The sequence below is a fragment of the Brachyhypopomus gauderio genome, unplaced genomic scaffold, assembly GCF_052324685.1.
Source record: "Brachyhypopomus gauderio isolate BG-103 unplaced genomic scaffold, BGAUD_0.2 sc54, whole genome shotgun sequence".
Taxonomy (NCBI): Eukaryota; Metazoa; Chordata; class Actinopteri; order Gymnotiformes; family Hypopomidae; genus Brachyhypopomus; species Brachyhypopomus gauderio.
This window is the reverse complement of record NW_027506878.1, coordinates 527,014-551,604: the sequence shown is the minus strand read 5'-3', so window position 1 is coordinate 551,604 and position 24,591 is coordinate 527,014. Positions and strand designations below refer to the sequence as shown.

The 24,591-nt window shown below is 42.7% G+C and overlaps 1 protein-coding gene across 2 annotated transcripts; it reads left to right on the top strand.

Moving 5' to 3' along the window:
• The first annotated feature begins 81 nt into the window (after nucleotides 1-81).
• On the top strand, nucleotides 82-16,032 carry LOC143488726 (rho GTPase-activating protein 35-like). Of its 2 annotated transcripts, none has more exons than XM_076987594.1 (7): nucleotides 82-521; nucleotides 3,762-7,712; nucleotides 7,830-7,971; nucleotides 8,951-9,028; nucleotides 9,509-9,640; nucleotides 12,110-12,215; nucleotides 12,383-16,032. In XM_076987594.1, the coding sequence occupies exons 2-7, from the start codon at nucleotides 3,984-3,986 to the stop codon at nucleotides 12,747-12,749; spliced, it is 4,554 nt and encodes a 1,517-aa protein (XP_076843709.1). In that variant the 5' UTR covers nucleotides 82-521; nucleotides 3,762-3,983; the 3' UTR covers nucleotides 12,750-16,032. The 2 variants fall into 2 exon arrangements, with proteins under 2 accessions (XP_076843709.1, XP_076843708.1); XM_076987593.1 differs by having other exon boundaries at nucleotides 82-776.
• The last annotated feature ends 8,559 nt before the right edge of the window (nucleotides 16,033-24,591 follow it).

Sequence of the window (24,591 nt, the reverse complement as noted above, 5' to 3'; positions counted from 1 at the left end):
CGTAGTCCTTGAAGGCCCATAGTGGAGTATATACGAGTGTGCACGTTGGTCCTTATGCTCGGTGCTGTAGTGCCGTGCACGCGCCGCTGGGCGAGTCTGGGCTGTCTGTGCGACTCCGTTTACTCCACGAATAAAGGGAGAGAGGGGGGAGCTGGGTTCGGGCGGCCGGGCCGCCATTATTGGGAAGCTAGCAAGAAAAAACACGTTCACCCACAAGCAGGACTGCAGTGTAGCACACGTTTGGTAGCGCGTGTTCGTTCCGTTTTTATGGTTGGGTTATTAAGCGGGATATTGAGGCGTGTTGGGCAGTGAAGGCGACACACGCTGCGCACGGTGAGATCGGGCTGGTATATTAGTCCACAACAAAGGACGTTATAACTGGCCAAAGCAACGTGGTAAGGCCGGAGGAAAACTAGAGGAATTTTTCTTCCTTGCGAAAACCATCGTGATAAAATAATCAACGGGCGATTCTTTGTTGGACGTCGGTTCTGAAGGATTTTGCAAGCCGCTGTTTCATCTGGGTACGTTACTCGAAAGCGCGAGCGGCCCGGTTAAACCGAGATTACGCACAGAAACCCGTGGAGCTGCTCTAGAAAACACGTCAAGCCATCTCAAGAACCATTAAAAAAGTCATATGTGAAATAGCCGACTTTGTAATTCTTTGGGATCCTATTCTGCGTCCCGTTTGCTTCACTGCAGTACCGAACCGGCTGAAGAGCTTCACGCCGGCCTGGACTGGGAGGAGGTCTGAAGAAGAACGGACAGACGCTAAAATGGTGCGCGACATGTGTATCCTGTCACGTTTCTTTTTATTACGAACGAGTAACAACAACCCGGGGCGTCTAACTTTTAATAGTCGTTATACGGAAGCACATTTAGTTAGTAAGAGGGAGCGGGTTGCTTCCCACTGTAGAAAGATGTACATTGTAGCCAGGCGGCTCGCTGTGGTCTCCGGGCTAACGGCACCGTGGCCGTTACGGAGAGGCTGTGTGTGTGTGTGTGTGTGTGTGTGTGTGGCCCGTGGTGACAGGGTGATGGTTTCTCTCCAACACTCTTACACGTCGGTCTCCTTGGACGAAGTTGTAGTCACCGCTTTAGTCTTGTAGTCTTGGGTGATATGTTAACACCGTCCTCTAATGTGAGCACCACTAACTGACTGTTAACCCACCGTCGTTATTGTTCACTTGTCTTATCAGGCAGGATTTCAGTCCTTGGTTATTAGGTTTATAGCGATAAAGTCATTTGTTTCGCCTTTCGTTGATCTTCGTCTCCTTAAACACCTCAAGGCGACAGTTTTGAACGAAAATCGTTTGTCAATAGCGTTTTATTTAGCGTTTGCCTTTTGCACATTTTTGTGATCAAATGCATCATACATTACCATAAATTTATGCTTGTAGCCAATGAACTTTGTGCCTGTCAGTTGAAATGTGTTCCCACAAACAGATGGCTGGCATGTCTCTGTAAAAATAAAAACACCAGTGGTGTTGGGTCACTAGCCTTTGTTACTACTGTGCTTGACCAAGCAAAGCTCACACTGACCGTGTGTACTGTGGTGCAACGGGCGTTTTCATATTGGACATTTATTTCACTGACTGCATGTTTTCATGGGGATCTGTGTATATCTCAGAGACACCAGGATATGGAAAACGTTGCTTTTAAATTTGCCCTTTTCTTATTAGGAAGTGACTTCACTGACAGGTGCGTTAGTAATGAATACAAAGGTAGTCATTCGTGGTTTGTGTAAATTTCATTATATGTGAACATGTAGTTAAGATCACCAACTGACCAGATGCCATAACGAATACTGATGGAATACCTGGATTAAGATAATACATTTGCTCTACACCATGGGCTGGGATTAACTACAGTGTTTTGATTATTCACAAAATGTTCAGTAGCTTACGTACTCTGGGTTAGAGTGTGTGTTCTGGTCGTGTTCCAGGAGCACCATGGCATAGCACTGGCCCGGCATTGGTCCCTCTGACGGTGAACTGAACGCGGCCTGTCTGAGCACAGTGGCTCTTACCTGTGAGCTGCCGTCCGGCCGCTACGAGCGTGCGAGGAACCCGGCTCCACTCGCTCTTCTTCCAGTGATGCACTGACGTATAATGTCGACGGTGGAGGAGTGAAATTTGTTAATCTTGCAAAACCTTCCCTTCCAAATTTAACAGCTTCTTTCTGGCATGATTGTCAGCTCAGTCCATGTGCAATCTGCCTGTTCTGTTGCAGTGAGATTCAGGGTTATTTCATAGGTCCTCGTACTACTGTTTATTATTAGTAATAGCAGTCTTTTTATATTACAATTTTGACTGCAGCATCTTGAAGTATACATAATGGATAGCTTTTACTCTGCAGGGATGGTATTCACAATACTTTGGGTGGATATAACCCACATCCATAATAACAAATACACACACCTTGTTTTTATGTTTCATGAAGGCTTCTTTCTGTAATGAAATTTGATTCATTTGCTTCCTACATGGCTTCTGATTGTCTGACCATGTAGTTGGCTAACAGGAAACACTCACTGCATGTCCAAGCTATTTGATATGTCTTCATCCCTCATGTTCAGTTATTGGTCCAGAGAGGACATGTGACGTAAGAGGATTAGGTTGTCCTCACCATCTGTCAAGAGTGCAGTGGATGAGATGATGGAATATAGTAGTTTTAGTTTCATTATGTTAACGTTTCCAGCAGAGAGAGTGAGAGAATGTGTGTGTGTGTGTGTGTGTGTGTGTTTGTGTAAGAGAAGGGGGGGGGGGGGGGGGTGCCACGAGAGAGAGAATGAGAGTCAAATTCATAGGTATGAAATTCATAGGTATCAAGGCTTAGAATAAAGACAACTATTAAAATTAAATTCTTAATTTCTCCACAGTTATAGTTAAGCTAAATAAAAGGTTAACTAAGGCCAGTTGACAATTTACAGCGTGTCTTTTTAGTATGTTAACAAACCTCATGTTATGCAAAATGGATTTATTCATATTCGCATTGGAGACGCTAGGAGAAATCCCTGCAGCTCGTTAAATTGATCAACATTCTGGTGTGTGGACATTTAGTTGGTCAGAGCTACATAAGGTGAGCTGGCCGTGCAGAAATGCAGGCAGAATAGAAAAGTGCAGTATGTTTTGCACTTGGTACTAATGGACATAGCAGTAATTTGGTCTCATATGTCGGAGTAATATTGATTGATGGATATTCAGAAATGGATAGGAGAAAAGGGCCCATAAAGAGTTTGATATTGTCTCATTACTTATTGCTTGTATTTCTGCAGCAGATCTTGCTTGTAGTGTGTGAATCATGAAGCGTTTGTATTTTCTGACTACCCTGATGATTTAATGCTTGTGACTGCTGCTCATATTAACATAGTAAGTGAGCAAGCAAGCTCCCAGTGGGACTATTATTCTTACATCATTGTATTGACTGGAATGATACTGAATCTGCACATCCATCAGTTTTATTATTAATTAGTATAATGCTAAATGGGTGATGTGATCATTGGTTTGTGCAAACATAACCCTTATCAGAGATGCAAAGTGGTTTATTATCTGGAGTGTTTTGCATATAGTGAATATATATCATTTGTTTTAAAGATGTTTAGTGACGAGTAGCAGCTACACATGAGACATAGTCAGCTTGTGTATTGTTAAACCAAAATTAACTTTTATTCTCTTTCATCTTGTATTAAAGCTTTAAAGTAATTACTTTAAAGTATTAACATAATTCTCTCGCTTGTTCTCTCTCTGTCTCTCTGCCCTTTTCAGGATGGTCATCACTAAAGGCCCCTCAATCCACACTCTGATGCTTTTCTCTCACCTTTACATTCTTCTGCACCGGTTTCTCTATAATATGGGCAAGAAACACACAAGCAAAACTGATCATATGGCGTCACATCAAAAACAAATGTGATCAAACAAAACATAACTGTTCGTAACAAAGAGCCAGTGTGAAGCTTTGTGGCAAGGCAACATGAGTGCCCGCATACGATGATGGCAAAGAAGCAAGATTCACGGGCGACCACCTACAACCTGGTTGTTGTAGGTCTTTCGGGTACTGAAAAGGAGAAAGGCCAGTGTGGCGTTGGCAAGTCTTGCCTTTGTAATCGCTTTGTCCGTCCTAGCGCAGACGACTTTCATCTTGATCACACATCAGTGTTGAGCACCAGCGATTTTGGTGGGCGAGTTGTCAACAATGACCACTTCCTGTTTTGGGGAGAAGTGGAGCGTGTTTTGGAAGATGGCACAGAGAGCAGGATGCATGTGGTCGAGCAGACCGAGTTTATTGATGACCAGACATTCCAGCCACATCGTAGCACAGCTTTGCAGCCTTATATCAAAAGGGCAGCCTCCACAAAACTGGCTTCTGCAGAAAAGCTCATGTATTTTTGTACAGACCAGTTGGGCCTGGAACAGGATTTTGAGCAAAAGCAAATGCCCGAGGGGAAGCTACAGGTAGACGGGTTTCTACTCTGTGTTGATGTCAGTCGAGGGATGAATCGCAACTTTGATGACCAAATGAAGTTTGTCACCAACCTTTATAATCACCTAGGAAAGACAAAAAAACCTGTTGTTCTGGTCCTCACTAAGTGCGATGAAGGTGTTGAGCGTTACATCAAGGACTCTCATACATTTGCAATCACTAAGAAGAACTTGCAGGTTGTTGAAACATCAGCCCGATCTAATGTGAACGTGGACTTAGCTTTCCTTACCTTGCTTCAACTCATTGATAAGGGAAGAGGCAAAGCCAAGATAATACCTTACTTTGAGGCACTGAAGCATCAAAGTCAACTAATTGCTTCTGCGAAGGACCGCTATGAATGGCTGGTGAACCACATAGTAAAGAATCACAATGAGACCTGGCCCAATACCAGCCGGCGCATGCAGACATCACCAGAATACAAGGAATATGTCTTTCTAGAGGGTACAGCCAAGGCCAAAAAGCTTTTCCAGCAGCATATCCATCGTCTGAAGCAGGAACACATCGAAAGACGCCGTAAAGGATACTTAAGTACTCTTCCACTGGCATTGAATTCCTTAGTATCTGAATTGGATGAAATTGAGCATTTGAGCTGGTCTGGGGTGCAGAAGGTGCTTGAATCCAAAAAGGACTTTGACCATTGGTTTGTGGTACTGGAGGATGCACCATGGGAGGACACCCCACATCTCGACAATATGGAAGATGAACGAATACCCTTCGATGTGCTGGACACGACTGCAGCGGAAATCATCTTTGATGCACACCTTGAACATTTGCGTAACGAGAGCAGGCGTGCTGAGATGCGTCATGAGTTCAAGATGAAACTGGCATCATCACCCTTCGTGACCCCTGGTAAGCCATGGGAAGAAGCACGCAGTTTCATTATGAATGAAGACTTCTACCAGTGGCTGGAGGAAACCGAGTACTTGGACATATACAACAGACACCAGAAGGTGATCATTGACAGGGCAAAGGAGGATTTCCAGGAACTTCTGTTGGAGTATTCTGAGCTTTTTTATGAACTTGAAGTGGATGCCAAGCCAAGTAAAGAAAAGATGGGAGCAATTCAGGAAGTACTGGGGGATGAACAGCGTTTTAAGGCATTACAGAAGCTACAGGCAGAGAGAGACGCTTTAGTTCTAAAGCACATCCATTTTGTCTACCACCCAACCAAGGATACTTGTCCTAGCTGCCCACACTGTGTTGACAACAAGATTGAACAAATATTAGCCTTGTGCTTCCCCACACGCTACCCTTCCTTTGGAAAGTCCCACATAAATGAAAGCAAAGCAGACAGGATAAACCTAGTGATCTTGGGTAAAGATGGTTTAGCAAGAGAGTTAGCTAACGAGATTCGGTCGTTGTGTACCAATGATGACCGCTATGTACTTGATGGCAAAATGTATGAGCTAGTACTTAGGCCCATTGAGGGCAACGTGAGGCTTCCTGTCAACTCCTTCCACACAGCCACTTTCGCACCTCATGGGTGCCTGTGTTTGTACAATTCCAAGGAATCTTTGTCTTATGTAATGGAGAGTATTGAGAAGTTGCGAGAGTCCACACTTGGAAGAAGGGAAAACCATATAGCCCAACTTCCTCTGTCTCTGTTGTTGATCACAAAAAGAGGAGTGGGAGCACTGGGAGACATTGGTGGGGAGACTGCTCAAATGCTAATCTCCCAGGGCCAACAGGTAGCTGTAAGACTTCAGTGTCATTTTTTGGAACCTGCCTCCCCTGGCTCAGGCTATGGGCGAAATGTGAATGAAAGACAGATAAACCAGGTCTTAAGGGGTCTGTTGGACTCTAGGAGAAATGTGTTCCATAGCAGTTCCCCACCACCACCCCCTCTGCCTCCAAGCATCAAAGATCTGCAGCAAGATCAGAGTCCAGAGGCAGACTTGCGTGTTGTCATGTGTCTAATGTGTGGAGATTCCTACGACGTGGACCAACTTCTTGCACCGTTCTTGCTGCCTCAGCACTGCAGGCCAACATCTCCCCATTGCAGCGGTACGTCGGTGCTGCTGGAACAGATGGTCAGTGGCCACAGACAGACAATAGAACTGTCTCTGCTGTCCTATCATGCTTCTTTCACCATGCGCAAGAGTCGGCTGGTACATGGGTATATAGGCGTTTACTCTGCTCGTCGTAAGGCCTCATTGGAAACCTTGTGTGCCTTTCTCTGTGAAGTTCCAGACATCGTTCCAGTCCAGCTGCTAGCTGTAGGAGAAACCCAGGCAGAGCTCACGGACTCTGATTATGCACGAGAACTGCTGGTCCAGGGTGAGGAACTGGCCCATGAAATTGAGGGGCGTTTTACCAGTGTAGTCTGTGGACCGGGTGGAGTTGTTGGAGGACATCACAGAATAGACCTTCTACAACCCTTCTTAATGGAAGTGTTGGAGAAGAGGACACTTGTTGAGGCCACTCACCTGTATGATAATAATGCAGAGGCTAGTAGCACAAATGAGAATGTGTATTCACCCCATTGTGGCTCCCCTAGTCCTGTCACGATGCTCTTAGACTCTGAAGAGGACATGGAAGCATCTCCTCCTTACCATGATGGTACTCTCACCTCTCACAGTGGATTTAGACTGCCTGACCTGGATTCAGCTGACACGTTCTCTGTCATCTCTGAACTTAGCACCTTTGAAAATAAGCTGAACCACAAAGCCCCTCTCCAAGTGAGGCCCAGACCAAGTGTCACCTTTGACCTCAGAAAGCACAACTTTAACCCCTATATGGATCCAGTCAGTCATCGGCGTTCTCTTACTTCTAATGTGACCTGGCCTCCTAGTGGGGATGGTGTCTACGATCCTTCGGATTATGCTGAGCCTATGGATGCTGTTACTAAGCCAAGACCCAGCCATGAAGAGAACATCTACTCAGTGCCACACGATAGCACACAGGGTAAGATCATCACAATCCGCAACTCCAACAGGATGCACTCTAATGGAGGCGGCAACGGTTCCGACAGTGAAGGAGATGCCAGCTCTTTGGAGCGTCGGCGTAAGTTCTCTGCGGCAGGAGTGAAACCTCGGCTGTACCGGGATCGCTCAAAGCGTCTGGGCAAGTTCAGCAGTTTCCGAACTAGCTTCTCCATTGGCAGTGACGATGAGATTGGCGTCCTTCCAAAGACAAAGGATGATGAAGTAACAACACTGAAGGGAGAAACACTTATCGAGGAAGTTGATGATCCAAAGAAGAGGAACATTCTGAGGAGCCTTCGTCGACCAGGAAAAGTAAGTTAATTACATGCTATTTTCTTCTTTCTTGTACTGTAACAGGCTTCCACCTTGCGAATATTTTAAGGTTCAGATGTACTAAATCCAAATGTCTGTCTCTACTCTTTGTTGTAGAAAACCAGGCTGAAGCCCCGACACTCCATCTCCAAGCCTCTGGAGGGTTCTTACTTCGGCGTGCCGTTGGTTAGCGTGGTGTCACCTGACCGACCCATCCCACTCTTCATTGACAAATGCATCCGCTACATTGAGGCCACAGGTAATTTTATAGATTATTTCATGCTTTTCCTTCAGGTGAAAAGGAGTCTTCAGTATAAGACATTGGACATGCAAATACACTCTGACTCGCATACCTAGATGCCGTGGTAGAGCTCTACGTTTTCAGATCAAGTTTCGCACAAGGCACCTGCTTCCTCACCTGTACATAGAATGACCTCTGACCAAATTAGATCGGCTATAGGACAGTCTATAACTCTGTTATGTGCAGTGTTCAGTGAAAGTATTATGGAGCCAGTATTCTGGACTCTGCAGAGCCTTAATAGGTTTTGTCATTAGTTGGATGGGTTGAATGCTTTAGTTCAGGCAAAACATGAAATTGCACCGAGTTCTTTGTACCCAGGATAAAGGCTGAGGAGCAGAAAATTATTTATCTGGAAATGCCTTTTTTTGTCACATGCTATTTTGTCAAATATGGATCTGAAAGTTTCTGACCTTGACTCACCCATCTCACTGTGTATGGGTGTATTTGAGGTTTTGTCAGGTGCATCACATTTCATAGAAAGCAGAACTTGTCACAGCTTTTAATTTATTTATTTTATTTTATTTCTCAGTAGTTTACTCAAAACACTTGATGTCTGGATTTATGATGTTCTTGGGAAGATAAAAGATGTGTTCTTTTCTCATACCAATTACCCAAACATGTACATTTGTTTCACAATAATTTTGTGTAAAGTACACAAGTTGTGTGTTATTAGGTGTTTTGTAAGTACTGAATCACTGTTCATTTGCCCCCCCCCACCCCCCCCCCCCCCCCATCCTCCACATCTTGCAAAATATTGGAACTGCACAAAATTCCTGATTTTGCGTGCAAACGGAAAAAAACAGGGAAGTGAGATTATCAAGAAAAACTACTTAGTGTTTTTTTTGTGGTGTTTAATAGGAACATGTATAACATTCAGACTTTTCTCTTGCCCGTGTAATTGAAGGTTAACCCACCCTCCTCTCTCTGTCTTCCCCAGGTTTGACTACAGAGGGTATATACAGGGTGAGTGGAAACAAGGCGGAGATGGAGAGCATGCAGAGGCAGTTTGAGCAGGGTGAGTTCAGGTTGTCTCTGATGTTTCCACAAGGTGGGATAGTTTGAAATGTTTGAAACTTCAGGAAAATTGTCTCTAATGACTTGTGGCAATTAAAAGAATGCCAGGTTTGTACAGAGCATGCTTTATTTGAACTAAATTATCATTTATCTGACACCTCAGAATGTCTTTTGCTAAACACCCATCCTGTTGTTCCTTCATAAATATGCCTTCTAGAAGTTGAAAAATAATAATGTAGTTTATTAGATTGAAGTTCAGGAGTCTGAAGGGGAATCATTTTAGGAATGAATCTGTAAGTGAGGTACTTGTAGAAAGATGAATTTGATGGAGAAGAACTTTGTATTTCACTTCCTTGATTTCTGAGTGCCTCTCCTCCTTCCCTATCCATTTCCTCTTTTCTTCATCTCTCTCTCTCTCTCTCTCTCTCTCTCTCTCTCTCTCTCTCTGTTGGTTTGGTCTCTCCATCTTTCTTCTACAAAGACCATGGTCTGGACCTGGTCGAGAAGGATTTCACAGTGAACACAGTAGCAGGAGCTCTGAAGAGCTTTTTCTCCGAGCTGCCGGAGCCCCTGGTTCCCTACAGCGCACAGGTGGAGCTGGTGGAGGCCTTCAGTAAGAGCTTTTGGTTTACATTTAGTACACCAACACACCCCACCCACCCAGACTGCACCTACACACTACACTCAAGGATTGACTCTCTCGCCACACATTGTACGGCAGAGAACTTTAACACAGACAGATAGATATAAGCAGCTTAATAAATTAAATTTTAATCCTGCAGAAGTAAGGTGAAAAGATGTAAAATTCCTTTTATTACCATGTCTACATGCATTGGTAAGTGTGCTTAAGGTGACAGTGTGATTCACTGCAATCCTACAGCTTTGAAATCTTTCTTTCAAGAAGTCTGTTTGCTATGTTGTAATAGATCAGGTTAAGGATCTAGAAACACTGCTTCTGGATCTGTTCAGATCCACTACGGCTCCATATGCAGGTTCTCATTGTTTTGTTATTCCAAGAGCTTTAAGGATTCAGCCCTAACAGTATTCGCTTTTGTACATTTTCTTACTTTTTAATCCAGAAAATGAAACATTTATTTATTGATTCCAGTGTCGTTGTCCAGACTGTGAATCTGAAGGAAATCTGTGGAAAAAAAGACCAGAGGACATTAGAGATAAAATTATAGACATGTACAAGAAAGGAAAAGTATATTATTACCTGGATGAAAGTAATAATATCTAAGTGTTTGGTTATCCCCGTGAATCAGTTCTGATGAAACAGAAACTTCATCACACCAACCAGGCGCTGTCTAGACAGAGCCGTCCCTCAAAACTCCACATAAGACTAAGAATGGGGAGTTGGGCAGGGAAGCACAGAGAAGTTACCAGTCACTATAAACAAGCTGCATTTCTGTGGTGGACGAGTGGAAGTGCACAGGTGAACAGTATCGGGCTCCGCATACAGCTGGGGGTTGGCTAGAAAGTGGTCGTCACTCAATGAAAAACACATCAAAGCATATCTGGAGTTTACCAGGAACAAAGTTTCAAAAAGCCAAATTTCTTTGTGTGGTGCAAACCTAACACCATCAAAACAATTCGATTCCCAGACCTGAGGCCATGACTGAGGTGCCCTTGAGCAAGGCACCCAACCCCAACTGCTCCCCGGGCGCCGGGCTAGGGCTGCCCACTGCTCTGGGCACGTGTGCACCACAGTAATCACTAGTAATCACCCTAGTAATCACTAGTGTGTGTGTGTGTGTGTGTGTGTGTGTGTGTGTGTGTGTGTGTGTGTGTGTGTGTGTGTGTGTGTGTGTGTGTGTGTGTGTGTGTGTGTGTGTGTGTGTGTGTGTGTGTGTGTGTGTGTGTGTGTGTGTGTGTGTGTGTGTGCGCGCGCGTGTGTGTGTGTGTGTGTGCGTGTTCTAACTGCACAGATGGGTTAAAAGCGGAGGACAAATTTTGATTGCGGTGTAAAAAAATCACAATTGACAAAAAATATGGCACAACAAACACCACCCCAGTGGTGAAGTATGGGGGTGGAAGGTAGGGGGGGTGGTTTTCCTGAATGGGGACTGGGTATCTTCTTAAAAAAAGGCTGAGAGTGCAAATTGCAGAGCTAGACAGTAATACAGCCTTATAGAAAAGTCTAGAAAACTAAAACATTTGGGAGAAACTAAGACTTCATAAAGGTGAATATTTGTCACTAATAGTGAATATTTGTAACTATTTCATAATCCAGCCAACCTCAACATCCTGAAGTAGCTCGACAGACTTAAAGCTACGTACAAGAACATTTACTTCAAGAGCATATAGTTGTTGCTTTGAAGCTGGCCATAGCATTCTGTTATTTGTATTCCATGAAAATCTGATGAGGGTTGAGTTCTTGGGACACTGTTGTATGATTAAGCACTTTTCCAGACACCTTTGGCTTTATCGAACAGTTTTCCATGACCGTGAAACATGCTAACTCAGCATTTATAAACAGGTTTATAATATTTTTTATATTTTTTAGTATGAGCTCGTATTCAGGATCCTCTCTGGCAGCTTTGAGTTTTCATTCACTGCTGGCCAATTGGACACCGAGGTTGATTATTGACATCCTGTTCTTTTAAGTCTAAAAATGCACATAGTACTTTCATTGTAGATTTTCTATCTGCAGGATAATTTGGTGTAGGGAGTAGTGAATGTGTCTGGAAGGCCTCTTGACAGTTTCCTAGAGATGTAATGCCTGTATCTGGGAGAGTTCCAGCTAGCGTTTTCTCTTGACATGCCTGATGTGAGTCATGACGGGCTTTCTGGAGATAGTTCCTGCACTGAATCCGTTGTGTTCACACACAGCTGATAATGCATTGTGAAAGCCTGTCTAGGTCTTCATGGTGAAGCAGCATCACAATGGCAGACCCAGAAATAGCACTAGCAGGAAGTTTACTACCAGGAAACATGGCAAATGAGGGGGCACTGGCTTTATCTGAATGATCAGAATCGTAGTGATGGGAAATGGGAAGTTCGTAATCTTTGTTTTTGTTTACCAAAGCCGATGACGATATTTCTCTTTAGTAATCTGGTTCTGCTTGTTCTGGCTCTCCAGTGATCGCCGAGCGGGAGCAGAGGCTGCATACCATGAAGGACATCCTGAGAAGGTTCCCCCGCGAGAACTATGAGGTCTTCAAGCACGTCATGAGCCACTTGAACAAGTACGTGACCCACTGCCTCAGTCCTCCACTCTCCTTATACTGCTATAGAACTTTGGTACCAGCTATAAACCCTCTGGGACCACATGGACTTCCACTATCTGCTTCACTTTGAGTATAACAACGCCTCATCTTTCTTTCTTTCTTTTACCCTATCCTTTGTTCCCCAGGGTTAGCCAATGGAACCGAGTGAACCTGATGACCAGCGAGAACCTGTCTATCTGTTTCTGGCCGACTCTGATGCGACCCGACTTCACCACTATGGACGCGCTGACCGCCACGAGAACCTACCAGACAATCATCGAGATGTTCATCCATCAGTGCGCCTTCTTCTTCTACAACCAGGCGCCCGCAGAGTCGCCAACTGGGCCCTTTGGCCTGCCCGGACCCCTGGTGCCATCAGGGCTGCCTCCGTCTCCCACAGCTGCCCCCTCGTGTATTGCCCCGTCCCCGCACTTCAGCCCCCTGCTGCAGTCACCCCCACGTTCGCCTCCCTCAAGCCCCCACACTGTCCCAGCCGAACCACAGACACTGTGACCCAGGGAGGTGTAGGTGCATGCACACACATGCACACTCACTTATACACACATACGAAAAAATACATGTAATACATGTGAATACATGTAAACCTTTACATTTGCATCTTATTGCCGAATGCCTGCACGCGCATTCCCTGTACTTGCGATCATGCTTAATTCTCATATCCCTTACACACACTCGCGTGCGATTATTATAGACACTTGAAAAGCTCTGTCCCTCCTTCCTTTATTCCTGCAAACGCAGTTACACACAAACACGTACGGCTAATGAGGACCGTGTTGCTTGGGGTATTTTGGTACCTTTGTTCAACACTGTAGGAGAGTTGGTGGATTTCAGTCTTACGCACACTTAAAATCGTAGCATGCTATTGAGTAGCTTGAGCACCATAGACCTTTTCGAGTCGTCCTAGCTTTGCGTGTACCTTTTCAAACATTCTCTTTCCCACACACACACGCGCATACACACACACACACATGCGCGCACACACACACACACACACACACTCTGTCTCTCTCCACATCCACTCTGTCCTCTATCTCTGTCGAAGCCATCCTTCAGCGTGGAGCTGTCACTGTGCAGGAGTGTCTGAACGGAAAGGTTTGCCATCCATCGGTTGTTCCTCTTCTGTCTCGTCTCCGCGGCTTCTCTGGCTCCCTCGCTCCAGTTCTTCTTTGATGGTTTCCTGGTCTACAACTGGTGCTGCTTTTTTGCTCTTTGGACCAGAACAGAATGAAGGAGATGGAGATTCTGGGAGGTGCACTAGGAATTGAAGTCCATCCAAGCACTTAGTTCTTCTGTGAACGTGCCGTCCGATGAAGAACAGCTACTTTGGGAGAGTGTATTTTTCTTTTTTTTTTTTTGTTTGTTTGTTTAGGTGAATGGAATCACTGTAGCTGCCTCCTCATTTGCAACGTTGTGTGACCCTAATGAACACCGTCCTGCCAGTGTTGGTTTTAATCCACCTAAGCCTTTATTAAAAACATGAAGGATTTTAAAAGATGAAGAAGTCACAGATTAAACGAACACGGTGGTTGGGTTTTGTTCTCGTTATGTACTAAGCGTGAAGTTCATCTTGACAAATGAGGGTGTGACGTTTGTGAAGATATGCTTCCATTGGTCAGTGTGGATGTACACCCTGAAATCCAGCCACTGGGAGTGCACCTGTTCTTTTTGGGTTTTGTGTTTTTTATTTTTATTTTTCCTTCTTAAGTCTGACACTTCCTAGAACACTGGGATTAATGGGATTAAATTGGTAGAACTTTTCACATCAGATTATGAGGGGATGCACTTTAATGTTTGACTGAAGAAGTGCACTGGCGCTTTTGACTTTTGACATTTAACCTCTGAACTTTTAACCAAGGGCGAACCGAAAACCCTCACACCTTAATGTAGGACATGATTTCTAAAACTCCTGTTAATAGGCCTTTTAGTGGACGCTCTCCATAACTGTTTAAACACACAAGCAGAAATCCATGAAAGTCCCACGCACCATTTCCACTTACTAATCTAAAGCACTTTGATTTTCCTTAATTTTATTTCTTTTGCTCAGATCTGTTTTGTGAAACGTAACACTGAATTCCACATAAATGATGGCCCATGTTGGGGACAGTTTGTGATCTTCGCAGGGCATTAGTGTGTCTTTTGTCCTGGAGTATTCCTCCATGTGCGAGATTACAGCTGAACCCAGTCTGCCTTTAACCTGTGTGATGGTTGTTTCTGTCTTTGTTACACAGACATCATTCCTGCTCCTGAGTCTCGTACACCAGCTCAATTCAGCAGAGTTTCAGCCCATGACATGAAACCATATGTTGTATAAAGATACAGTGACTCATTGTGTGCAGATTGTAAATGACGACTTCATTATTCTCGTAAAACACTTTCTGGAGCAGAGATTTGTATTGTACACATTTTGCTTCTAATGCATCCTCCATCATCCCCCTCACGCCAGCCAAGGTACAGTAGCTGAAGCACCAAAGTAGCACTCAGTGGCCACCTGACCAGAGTCGAACATGAATGTGGACGGCTGAGAAACGTTCCCACGGCTCCCAATACTTGAGACATTGCTCAAACATGCCTTTCTGAACAGAACATCCACTTCCTGGATGAACTATTGAAATGGTTTTGGTTGCGTTCGCTCCTGCAGCTCCCACAGCCAGTCTGAACCGGTTGAGAGCTGCTCTCCAGCTCTAGAACTGCAACGAGCTTCTAGAACCGGCCGAGAATTCTGTGTGCAGTCTGTGTTCATGTTTGTTCCTTCTGTTTTGTGCAGCAGACGCTCTGGTGTTGGGGTCCAGTTCTGAACCCTCATTCCTGTCATGCTGCACTCCAGAAGGGTGTTGTGGATGCTACTCCGTTGCCCTCTGTCGACATTCATGAAGCATTTCAATGCAGGAGTGCTTTTCTCTTGTTTTTAATCTTTGTTTAATTATTATTCTTTTTTTAATTTTTATAAATAGCATCACTGCTGACCACCTGACCCATGATATGTAAGATCAGGATGTGTTGGGAGTTTTCTTTTTAGTGAACACCGACCCTGAATTCCAGAAGCACTGTAACACAAACATTTGGTGTAATATATTCAGCTGTTTACTGCTGTTGAATTGGTTGAGGTAAAATCTTAATGCTGCAGAGCTTTTTTGAAAACCAGGCCTAGATGTGACTTTTTCTGCTGTAGGTAGAGCGGTCATCTGTTGCCCCCTGGTGGTGATGGCTTGAAGTGCAGATATGAGTCAGGTCTTTCAATTATAAAAAATTACTAATTTTTATCATGGTTACTATTGAAGTCATAAAATATAGTATTTTGGGGTTGTTTAGATAATTTTATTGAGTTTTATTTTGAATTGTTTAGTTGTTACTGAATTTTTCTTCTGGTTTTTGTAGCCTCTTTAGAACCGTTTGCCTTTAATTTACTGGGAGAATAGCGCCCCCTGCTGTTAACAGTGAGTTTCAGTTGTGTGACCTTATGTGGAAAGAGAATACTGTGATGTGGGAGGTGTAGACGTTTAGGGTGTGAGCGCTGGCTGTCTGTGTGACTGCATCCGTTTTTCAGCTTCTAGACCCGTTGAGGCCGAATTGAGACGTTCTTTTCTAGTGAATTAGAGGAAGTGTTATGGTGGGTGTTCATTTTTCGTCTGAGGGACGTCCTCTTTTGTTTTTTAAAGTGTGAACTCGGTAACATGCATGACTGAAGACCCTCACAGGGAGAACGCTCTGCCATTTTCAGTATTTCAAAACTCACGAAATTATGAAATACGTGTATAAAAAAAAAAAAAGAAGAAAAGTAAATAATGTTAAAGAAGTATGAGCAGGTGTGTCTTGCGCAGAGATGGCAGGGCTCTGCGTGGGCTGGCCTTCCACAATAAATCAGTTCTGTTTAATGAATGGGAAAGTGGTTCCTCTCTTTGTTCTGCATGCTTTGCCTGAGATGTTCAACGCGTCATCGCCGTGTGTGCACCACCAGATTCAGCTGTATAGTGCTACTGTAACACTGCCTTTTGCTCAGAGTGTCCCAGAAGCCTGGGTTAGAGGTCAGGAACACGCAGGGTTGGGAGGGGAACTGTACAAATGTATTCCCTTACATATTACTGATTACCTGTTAATAAATGTATCTGTAACACAATCCAAATGATTACTAAATTAAAGTAATTAATCTGAGTACTATGTAACTTTTGCTTTATGTCCAAAATAGACAAGAAAAAAATTATCAAGAAGACTTTGGCAAAAAGGTTTGATAATTTTAAGTATTTCTTAACATCAACAATTTGCCCTAAACAATATACAATGACTTGAAATTAGTTTAGTGATTAAGTGTTCACATGCCAAGACCTTTTTTTGTAGAGTACTATTCTAGAAATATTGAACAGAAGCGATGGGTAATCTCAACACCTGGGAAGTACTTCAGAAAGCAGATTTAGCAGCTAACACTGATCTGTTTGCAGCTTGCACAAACTGGTTTTTCCACCACAGAAACTGAGCACAGATTAGTTTCTATGGCAACATTCAGTGTGAACTAATCCTGCTCTGAAGAAAGTTTACTGGATGTAGTTAATTGAACATAAAGCAACCTGCAGTGAGAACATTTGTAAAACTGAGGATTAAACTGATTGTAACTGTTACAGTTACTACTATAATGAGTTACTAACTTAAATTAGAAATGGTAATTAGTCTTGGCTTAGACATTTTGATGACCCGGTAAGCCCTATGCTGCCTGAATCTGACCTTTTCATTTCATATTTCATATCTCATAGGGTCACATGAGTCTTAGTTTCACTCTCAATTCTACAAAACTACAAATTCTCTGTGTTGGCATCAATAATGTTTTATGACAACCTCAAAGAAGAAGATACGCTTCGACCTGTCCAGTGTACATCACCCTCTGTGTTATATCTATTTTATTGCTCTTTTATATTTGTGTTGTTCATTGTAACCTCTTATTGTTGGTTTTTAGGTAGACCATTTTAGATCTGTCCATGGACAACGGATGAAAAATATCCTTTAGGCTAATTCTGTCCCTGTCAAATTAACGAATAAAAAATGTGTACACCTTGTGTAATCACATGTGTACAATGTAAGAAAACTCTTAACTCCCAAAAAACTCTCTCAGCTCTGCAATGGGGAGTGGTGTGCATACTGCATACTGCACTCAGTACATTCTGTATATTGCATACAACACTTTTTATATGCTGTACACTTGGTGAATTTTCTACACTGCATACTGCACTCAGTACATTCTGTATATTGCATACAACACTTTTTATATGCTGTACACTTGGTGAATTTTCTACACTGCATACTGCACTCAGTACATTCTGTATATTGCATACAACTCGTTCTATGCTGTATACTGCATACTTGATTAATTCTCTACACTGCATACTGCTCCAGCATGCAACAAAAGCAAAACATTACAGGGTCATATGAACATATGGAGGTTCTGCCCACTTGGGAAGACTTTCCACTAAGATTGCTCAAAGACAGCTCTGGAGTAGAACGTCACCTGGCATCTTTCATGTAGTGGAAAGTTTTATTTTGGCCACATACTGTATACTGATTTGAGGCCCAAATAATGCAAAAATACTATCTGCGCCCCCCGAACGAAAGTTGTTGACCGGGGGGGGGGGGGGGGGGGGGGAGTGGGTGGCGAACGTAAGATGGACACAAATTCAGTATTATATCTCATCGATTTGGCGCCCCCTCTAGTGCAGCGCCCCTATGCGTCGCATACGCTGCATACCCCCTTTTTGAGCCACTGCTTACAGGAGTAATTCTCACTGAAGTCTATATGTAGAGGACATTCATTACTCCAAGTTTTCTCTCAGTTGTCTCAGTATTGTACGTGTTGAGCATTCTTTGCACTCACCATATGCATATAGAGTTTGGATTTGGGATCACACACAGTGGCATCTACCATCTCCCCTATGTTTATTGATGCTAACAGTTGACCATGAACTATAAGTTCTCATCTCTTTGGGATAGAACCAAAATGGTCCTAAGGTGCAGAAACAAGAATAAGAGACGCGGTGTTCATTTTCTAAAAGTAACTTCTGGTACAGATTCTTCATTGTGCATTTTGGAATGTGTTTTTGTTCTTCTTCTTTTGAGTTACAGTCTACTTTTGTCCTGTTGTCATGTGGCATGTGATATCATCTCTTTAACAGATGTTCTGTTTGCAGCTGGTAATCTTGTTGCCTGCATCTGGTCTTAGTCCTTGCTTCTTTGTAAAGTTTCTTTGATTGCAGCACGTCTGCATTGTTGGGTCTGATGTCTCTCATCTTCCTCTTGACGATACCCCATAGATTCTCTATGAGGTTTAGGTCAGGCGAGTTTGCTGGCCAATAAAGCACAGTGATACTGTGCTGTGGCACTCTGCCCCACTTGTGTGATGACATGCCATCAGTGAAGGCAGCATCAAATGTGTTTTAACAATTTTCATTCCAGATATGAGATAAGAGAAGGAGACAAGTTGAAACATGGCCACCGGTGACATCCCCCACAGCACAGGTGAGTTAGCAGGTCAAGTTCCAACTGTTTTTCCATTGTTTTCACTAGGTATAATTCACGAAGTACTGTCTCACACTCTCTCTCTGTGAGCTTCTGTAGAATATTTCATTTACCATGAAATTTGTATACCATGAGTTGCATTATTAAAATCAATGTAACATTTCTTTGATCAAAATAATATTTAGTCTGTTATGTAACAATGTATGTCTTTTATTTTGAAGCAGTGTCTGAGTGCTCTCCCTATGAACTGAGGGCTGTTCTAGTGGGAAATGTGGAGTCTGGGAAGAGTTCAGCAGGAAACACCATCCTGGACAGAGAGGAGTTTGAGTTAAAGAGAACTGCTCAGTGTGTGAAGAGACAGGGAGAAGTAGCAGGGAGGAAGATCACTGTGGTTGACGCTCCAGGATGGTGGAGGAATGAACCTGTAGAGGAGAGCAGTGAGATACTGAAACAGGAGATTGTGCTCAGTGTGTCTCTGTGTCCTCCAGGACCCCATGTTCTACTGCTGGTGTTATGTGTGGGAACAACTTTTAAAGATTATGTGGGACACATGAAACTTCTCACTGAGAGAGTCTGGAGTCACACTATAGTTCTGTTCACATATGGGGACTGTCTGATAGACACACCCATAGAGCAGCACATTGAGAGTGAAGACAGCGCCCTCCAGTGGCTGGTTGAGAAATGTGGGAACAGGTATCATGTTCTCAACAATAAGAACAGGGGTGATGACACTCAGGTCACAGAACTGCTGGAGAAGATAGAGGAGATGGTGGCAGCAAACAGTGGCTGCCAGTTTGAAATGGACAGAAAGATTCTACAGGAGGTGGAAGAGAAGAAGAGAGTATTAGAAGAGAGAGGAAAAGAGAGGATGATGAAGGCGCAGAAAAGGAGGAAGGACATCCGATCACAGATGTGTAAGAATCATATTTACCATTGCTACAAATCACACATTGTGACAATTGTTTTTAAATATGAGCTTCATGTTAGAAAATAGTTAAACATTAATTAATTACATATTCTATAAATTGCACATGTTTTACATGTAGATCACAATTTATATTCCTGAGAAATTCATTTTTGGGTGATAGTTTTTTCTCCCTCAGATACCACACCAAATTCTACAGATCTGAGGATTGTTCTGCTGGGGTGCAAGCAATGTGGGAAGAGTTCAGCAGGAAACACCATCCTGGGCAGAGAGGAGTTTGAGTTAAATAGAACTGCTCAGTGTGTGAAGAGACAGGGAGAAGTAGCAGGGAGGAAGATCACTGTGGTTGAAGCTCCAGGATGGTGGACATATAAACCTGTAGAGGAGAGCAGTGAGATACTGAAACAGAAGATTGTGCTCAGTGTGTCTCTGTGTCCTCCAGGACCCCATGTTCTACTACTGGTGTTATGTTTGGACATCCTGTTAAAAGAGAAAATGAAAAGTGTGTTAGAGGGACACATGAAACTTCTCACTGAGAGAGTCTGGAGTCACACTATAGTTCTGTTCACATATGGGGACTGTCTGATAGACACACCCATAGAGCAGCACATTGAGAGTGAAGACAGCGCCCTCCAGTGGCTGGTTGAGAAATGTGGGAACAGGTATCATGTTCTCAACAATAAGAACAGGGGTGATGACACTCAGGTCACAGAGCTGTTGGAGAAGATAGAGGAGATGGTTGCAGCAAACAGTAGAGAGTGGTTTCAGTTTGACAACCTGGAAACTAGTGAGATGAAGTTAAGTAAAGGATCTGATCATCTCAGAGTTCCTCCATTTAGTAAGTACTACATTTTAGTGTTTTTTTTTTAAAAGGCTATACATTTGGTATTGAAATAATGTAACTGTTGAAATATATATATTTCCAAGGGTACTTTGATGAAGAGAAGACATGCAACCTAAAACTAAAACTGTTAAATCCACTCTAAAATCCAAATTTGCATTTGTGGGCAAAATAATTAATCTTCATCTTCACTCCAACTGAACATATTTTGGCCTCCTATAGCCACACGTAATAATTGTGGTGATAAATAGGCTCCTATAACCATACCTCATAAATGTGACCATAGTTATTGCACATTTGAACCTTCTACTGTAGAACCATACTTAATATATGTGATTACAGTTAACACATATTTTAGCCTTCTCTAACCATACCTAATAAATGTGGTCATCGTTAACACATATTTTACCCTCCTATAACCACACCTAATAAATTCAGTGCAGCCAATTATTTTGCTGGGGTGGGTTTCCCGATACCTTATCAGAACGTGCGTCCAGCATTAATACTGTAGGTACGATCATTTTATAGGCTATATTACCTTATCCGAACGTGCTTCTACGTGCGTCCAGCAATAAAAGTTTAATTACGTCATGTATTGATTACTGGAACGCTGTGCTTAAGGAATGTCTTAGAAACAGAATCAACAAATCAAACTAAAATTAAACTTCATATTGTAAATATTAAGCAAACAGACATCAGAATTGTTTTTAAAGAACAAATTTAATTAAAATATTCTGAATTTGACAACAAGAAAGACCATAAATAAAAATGTTTTTTTTATTAAAAAGCACATTGTACATCCCTTTGTGCTGCCACAAGTGTAATGAGTCTAAATGAAGCTATATATTTTTCTATGAACATTTTTGTCAAAAATAACTTCTGGTTTTTTTGTGGTCGTAATGCGCACAGTCAAAGTGTGCCCATCTATTGCACAGCTCACATTGCACCTGAAAATAAAATCACAAGTCATTATTGAAACAATGCACTGGAGCAAAACAAATTTAAATTATACATTATGATACACAGTTATTGCAAATTATTCTATAATAAAACTGTGAACATTAAAAATACTACAATAATAACACTGCAGTCTTGGTCTCTCAGCTTTGGTCTGTTAAAATCTCTGTACTGCATTGGTAGTTGTACCATTTCTGTTATGTTCTTGTCGTCAGCATCACCTTCTAACATGGAGCAGATTATGCAGTAATCCACTGCATTGCCTATAATTAAAAATTGCCTGGATAAATATGATATGTCATCAGGACCAGTACACTCATGTACCTGAGAATAGCGGGTCTTTTACAACAGTGCGATGCATAACATTTAGCAGATATTGTTCTGCAGCTTCAGGTAATGTTTAAATCAAATATCACAAAGTGGAAAATTGGTGGTGGTGCCAGGTGGGAAATTTGTGGGAATTGCATGATGCAACCATGTCAACATGGACCACCATCTCAATGTCTAATCTTCCTAATGAAGTTTTTAATAAATCACTCAGCAACAGTAAATGCAGTAAAAAACAGTAAATGGAATTACTATAAAATTCACCTCGACATTCAAGCAAAGAACATGCTATCTCCATGCGTGCACTCTTCATAGTGTCACGTTGAGTACCCCGGCCCCTCCCTTTTGGGCGTGTGTTTACGTAGTCTACGTGCATCGTCTGCGTCTATGGATATCCGTGGTTATGGCATGTCGTGTGACTGTCTCACCTGTGACTCGTCTCGTAATCACGTGGGGCTAATGTGGTTTGTCTATTTAATGTGCGCTCGCGCAGTGTCCTGTGCTCGTCGTTGTCTAATGTTTACACATTCTGTATTGCAGTATATGTTATTCGTGTGCTATATTGTGCAATAATTGTTACAATTAAAAGTGACGTCAGTCAAAAGAAGGATGTGTCTCATCCTTCCCTGCTCCGCCGCGCATCACACATAGCTACTTGTGTCGTCTGCAGTTTGCTGATGTCTCCTGTCAAAAGGAAGGATTCTGCAAACTGAATGAAAAATAATATATATTAAAACACTTGATGAATTTATCAAGTTAGTAATACCGTAATCAGTTATGATTGTATGGTCGTTTTGGGTAAGGGCCCAGTAAGGTCCATCCCAATTAGCTCCCAAACAGCAGACACCTACCAATATAAAATATATATATACACTACCGTTCAAAAGTTTGGGGTCACTTAGAAATGTTCTTATTTTTGAAAGAAAAGCAGTTTTTTTTTCAATTTAGCTAACATTAAATGCATCAAAAATACACTCTATACATTATCAATGTGGTAAATGACTATTCTAGCTGTAAACGTCTGGTTTTTAATGCAATATCTACATAGATGTATAGAGACCCATTTCCAACAACCATCCCTCCAGTGTTCTAATGGAGTGGCGTGCACACATAGACATCAGGTGGTGCTAAAGCACCACCAACTCTGCCCTTTATCATCGAAAGTGCCCTTTTGAAACGTCGTTTTTTTTAAATTATCATTTTTATGAGGTCGGTTTGAAATTATCTTTTGAAAACTTGAGCGATTAAAAACAATGCCCTGACATGAGCCACTACCTCGCACACACCCAACCTCCTTTAACACCAGATGCGCTGCAGCAGCAGTTCAGTTCAGCGAGTGGAAGGAAGCGTCTTCAGCACAGCACCATGGACGTAGTTTTGATTTCATAAGTGGGGGGGACACAACCTGGGGTGGCGAACTGTTAAGCGGGGGGGGGGGGGGGGGGGGGGGGGGGGGTGCTGCATGATCCTAGTGCTAGATTTGTCGCTATTTGAATATTGGTTTTTTTACCGTTAAAAAGTGGGGGGGACATGACTTCGTCACTACTTAAATATTTGGTTTTAACTGTAAAAACTGGGGGGGACCAAAACCGGCTTTTGAAAAAGTGGGGGGGACATGTCCCCCCCCCCAAAACTACGTCCGTGCACAGCACACACGGTCACAGATAGCTTCTTCTCCCGTGCCCACCAGCCAGGTTACATACACATCAAGTCAAATCGTACCGTTTGCCCTCTAAGCCCAACGTGAAATCATTTTGTTGGACAGTAAAATGTCTCATACAGCACCAAACTACTAAGCATTTTTAGCCGACTGGTCACCTAGTCGCTCCAGCCCAAATCAATGATCGATAACGTGAGGACGACCACATACAAATAATTAAGGTAGAGTTTGCAAATCTATGTGTTAAGCTGAACGTCTTCTGTTGTATAGGTTTTGTTAGGCAACATAAAATAACACATTCATTTGTGAAAGAAGAAACGGGAAGTTCCCCATTGCCTGTGAAAAATGCCCATCTGCATTCATGTAATGACAACACTCAGTAGCCTATAACTCCTTCTCCTACTTTTTGGTCTTTTTACTGTCTTAATTGTAGGCCTATATTGATGTACTTGCCTGCAGTCAGTGGAGGGTAAACAGAAGTTAACTGAATGACATGACGGTGTATAGTTAATATTGGATATGAATTTTAAATTTTATCAGTTCGCTGTGTGACTTTTCTCCATTGAAAACTCACGTTTAGAGAACGTTACAAATAAAATGTGCTTGTAATTTTTTTTATAATGAAGTGTTCCACGTGCGCTAAAAAGTGCCCTTCACCCCCCCTCCCCTCCCCCGAGCACTTGCCCCCCAAAATGTCTGTGCACGCCACTACTAATGGTACATTGTGTTTGCTAACTGTGTAACAAGGCTATTGGATATTTAGAAAACCCTTGAAAACCCTTGTGCAAGCTGAAAACAGTTTTGCTGATTAGAGAAGCTATAAAACTGACCTCCCTTTAAGCTAGTTGAGAATCTGGAGCATTACAATTGTTGGTTCGATTAAACTCACAAAATGGCCAGAAAAAGACAACTTTCAACTGAAACTCGACAGTCTATTCTTGTTCTGAGAAATGAAGGCTATTCCATGCGAGACATTGCCAAGAAACTGAAGATTTCCTACAATGGTGTGTACTACTCCCTTCAGAGGAGAGCACAGACAGGCTCTAACCAGAGTAGAAGAAGAAGTGGAAGGCCCCGCTGCACAACTGAGCAAGAAGACAAGTACATTAGAGTCTCAAGTTTGAGAAAT

What these genes read in the sequence shown, in the direction of transcription:
- LOC143488726 (XM_076987594.1), top strand. Translation starts at nt 3,984, where the DNA reads ATGATGGCAAAGAAGCAAGATTCACGGGCGACCACCTACAACCTGGTT. An exon ending in CCGCTACATTGAGGCCACAG is followed by an intron (nt 7,972 to 8,950) that starts GTAATTTTATAG and finishes TGTCTTCCCCAG; the next exon opens with GTTTGACTACAGAGGGTATA. An exon ending in GGAGCTGGTGGAGGCCTTCA is followed by an intron (nt 9,641 to 12,109) that starts GTAAGAGCTTTT and finishes CTGGCTCTCCAG; the next exon opens with TGATCGCCGAGCGGGAGCAG.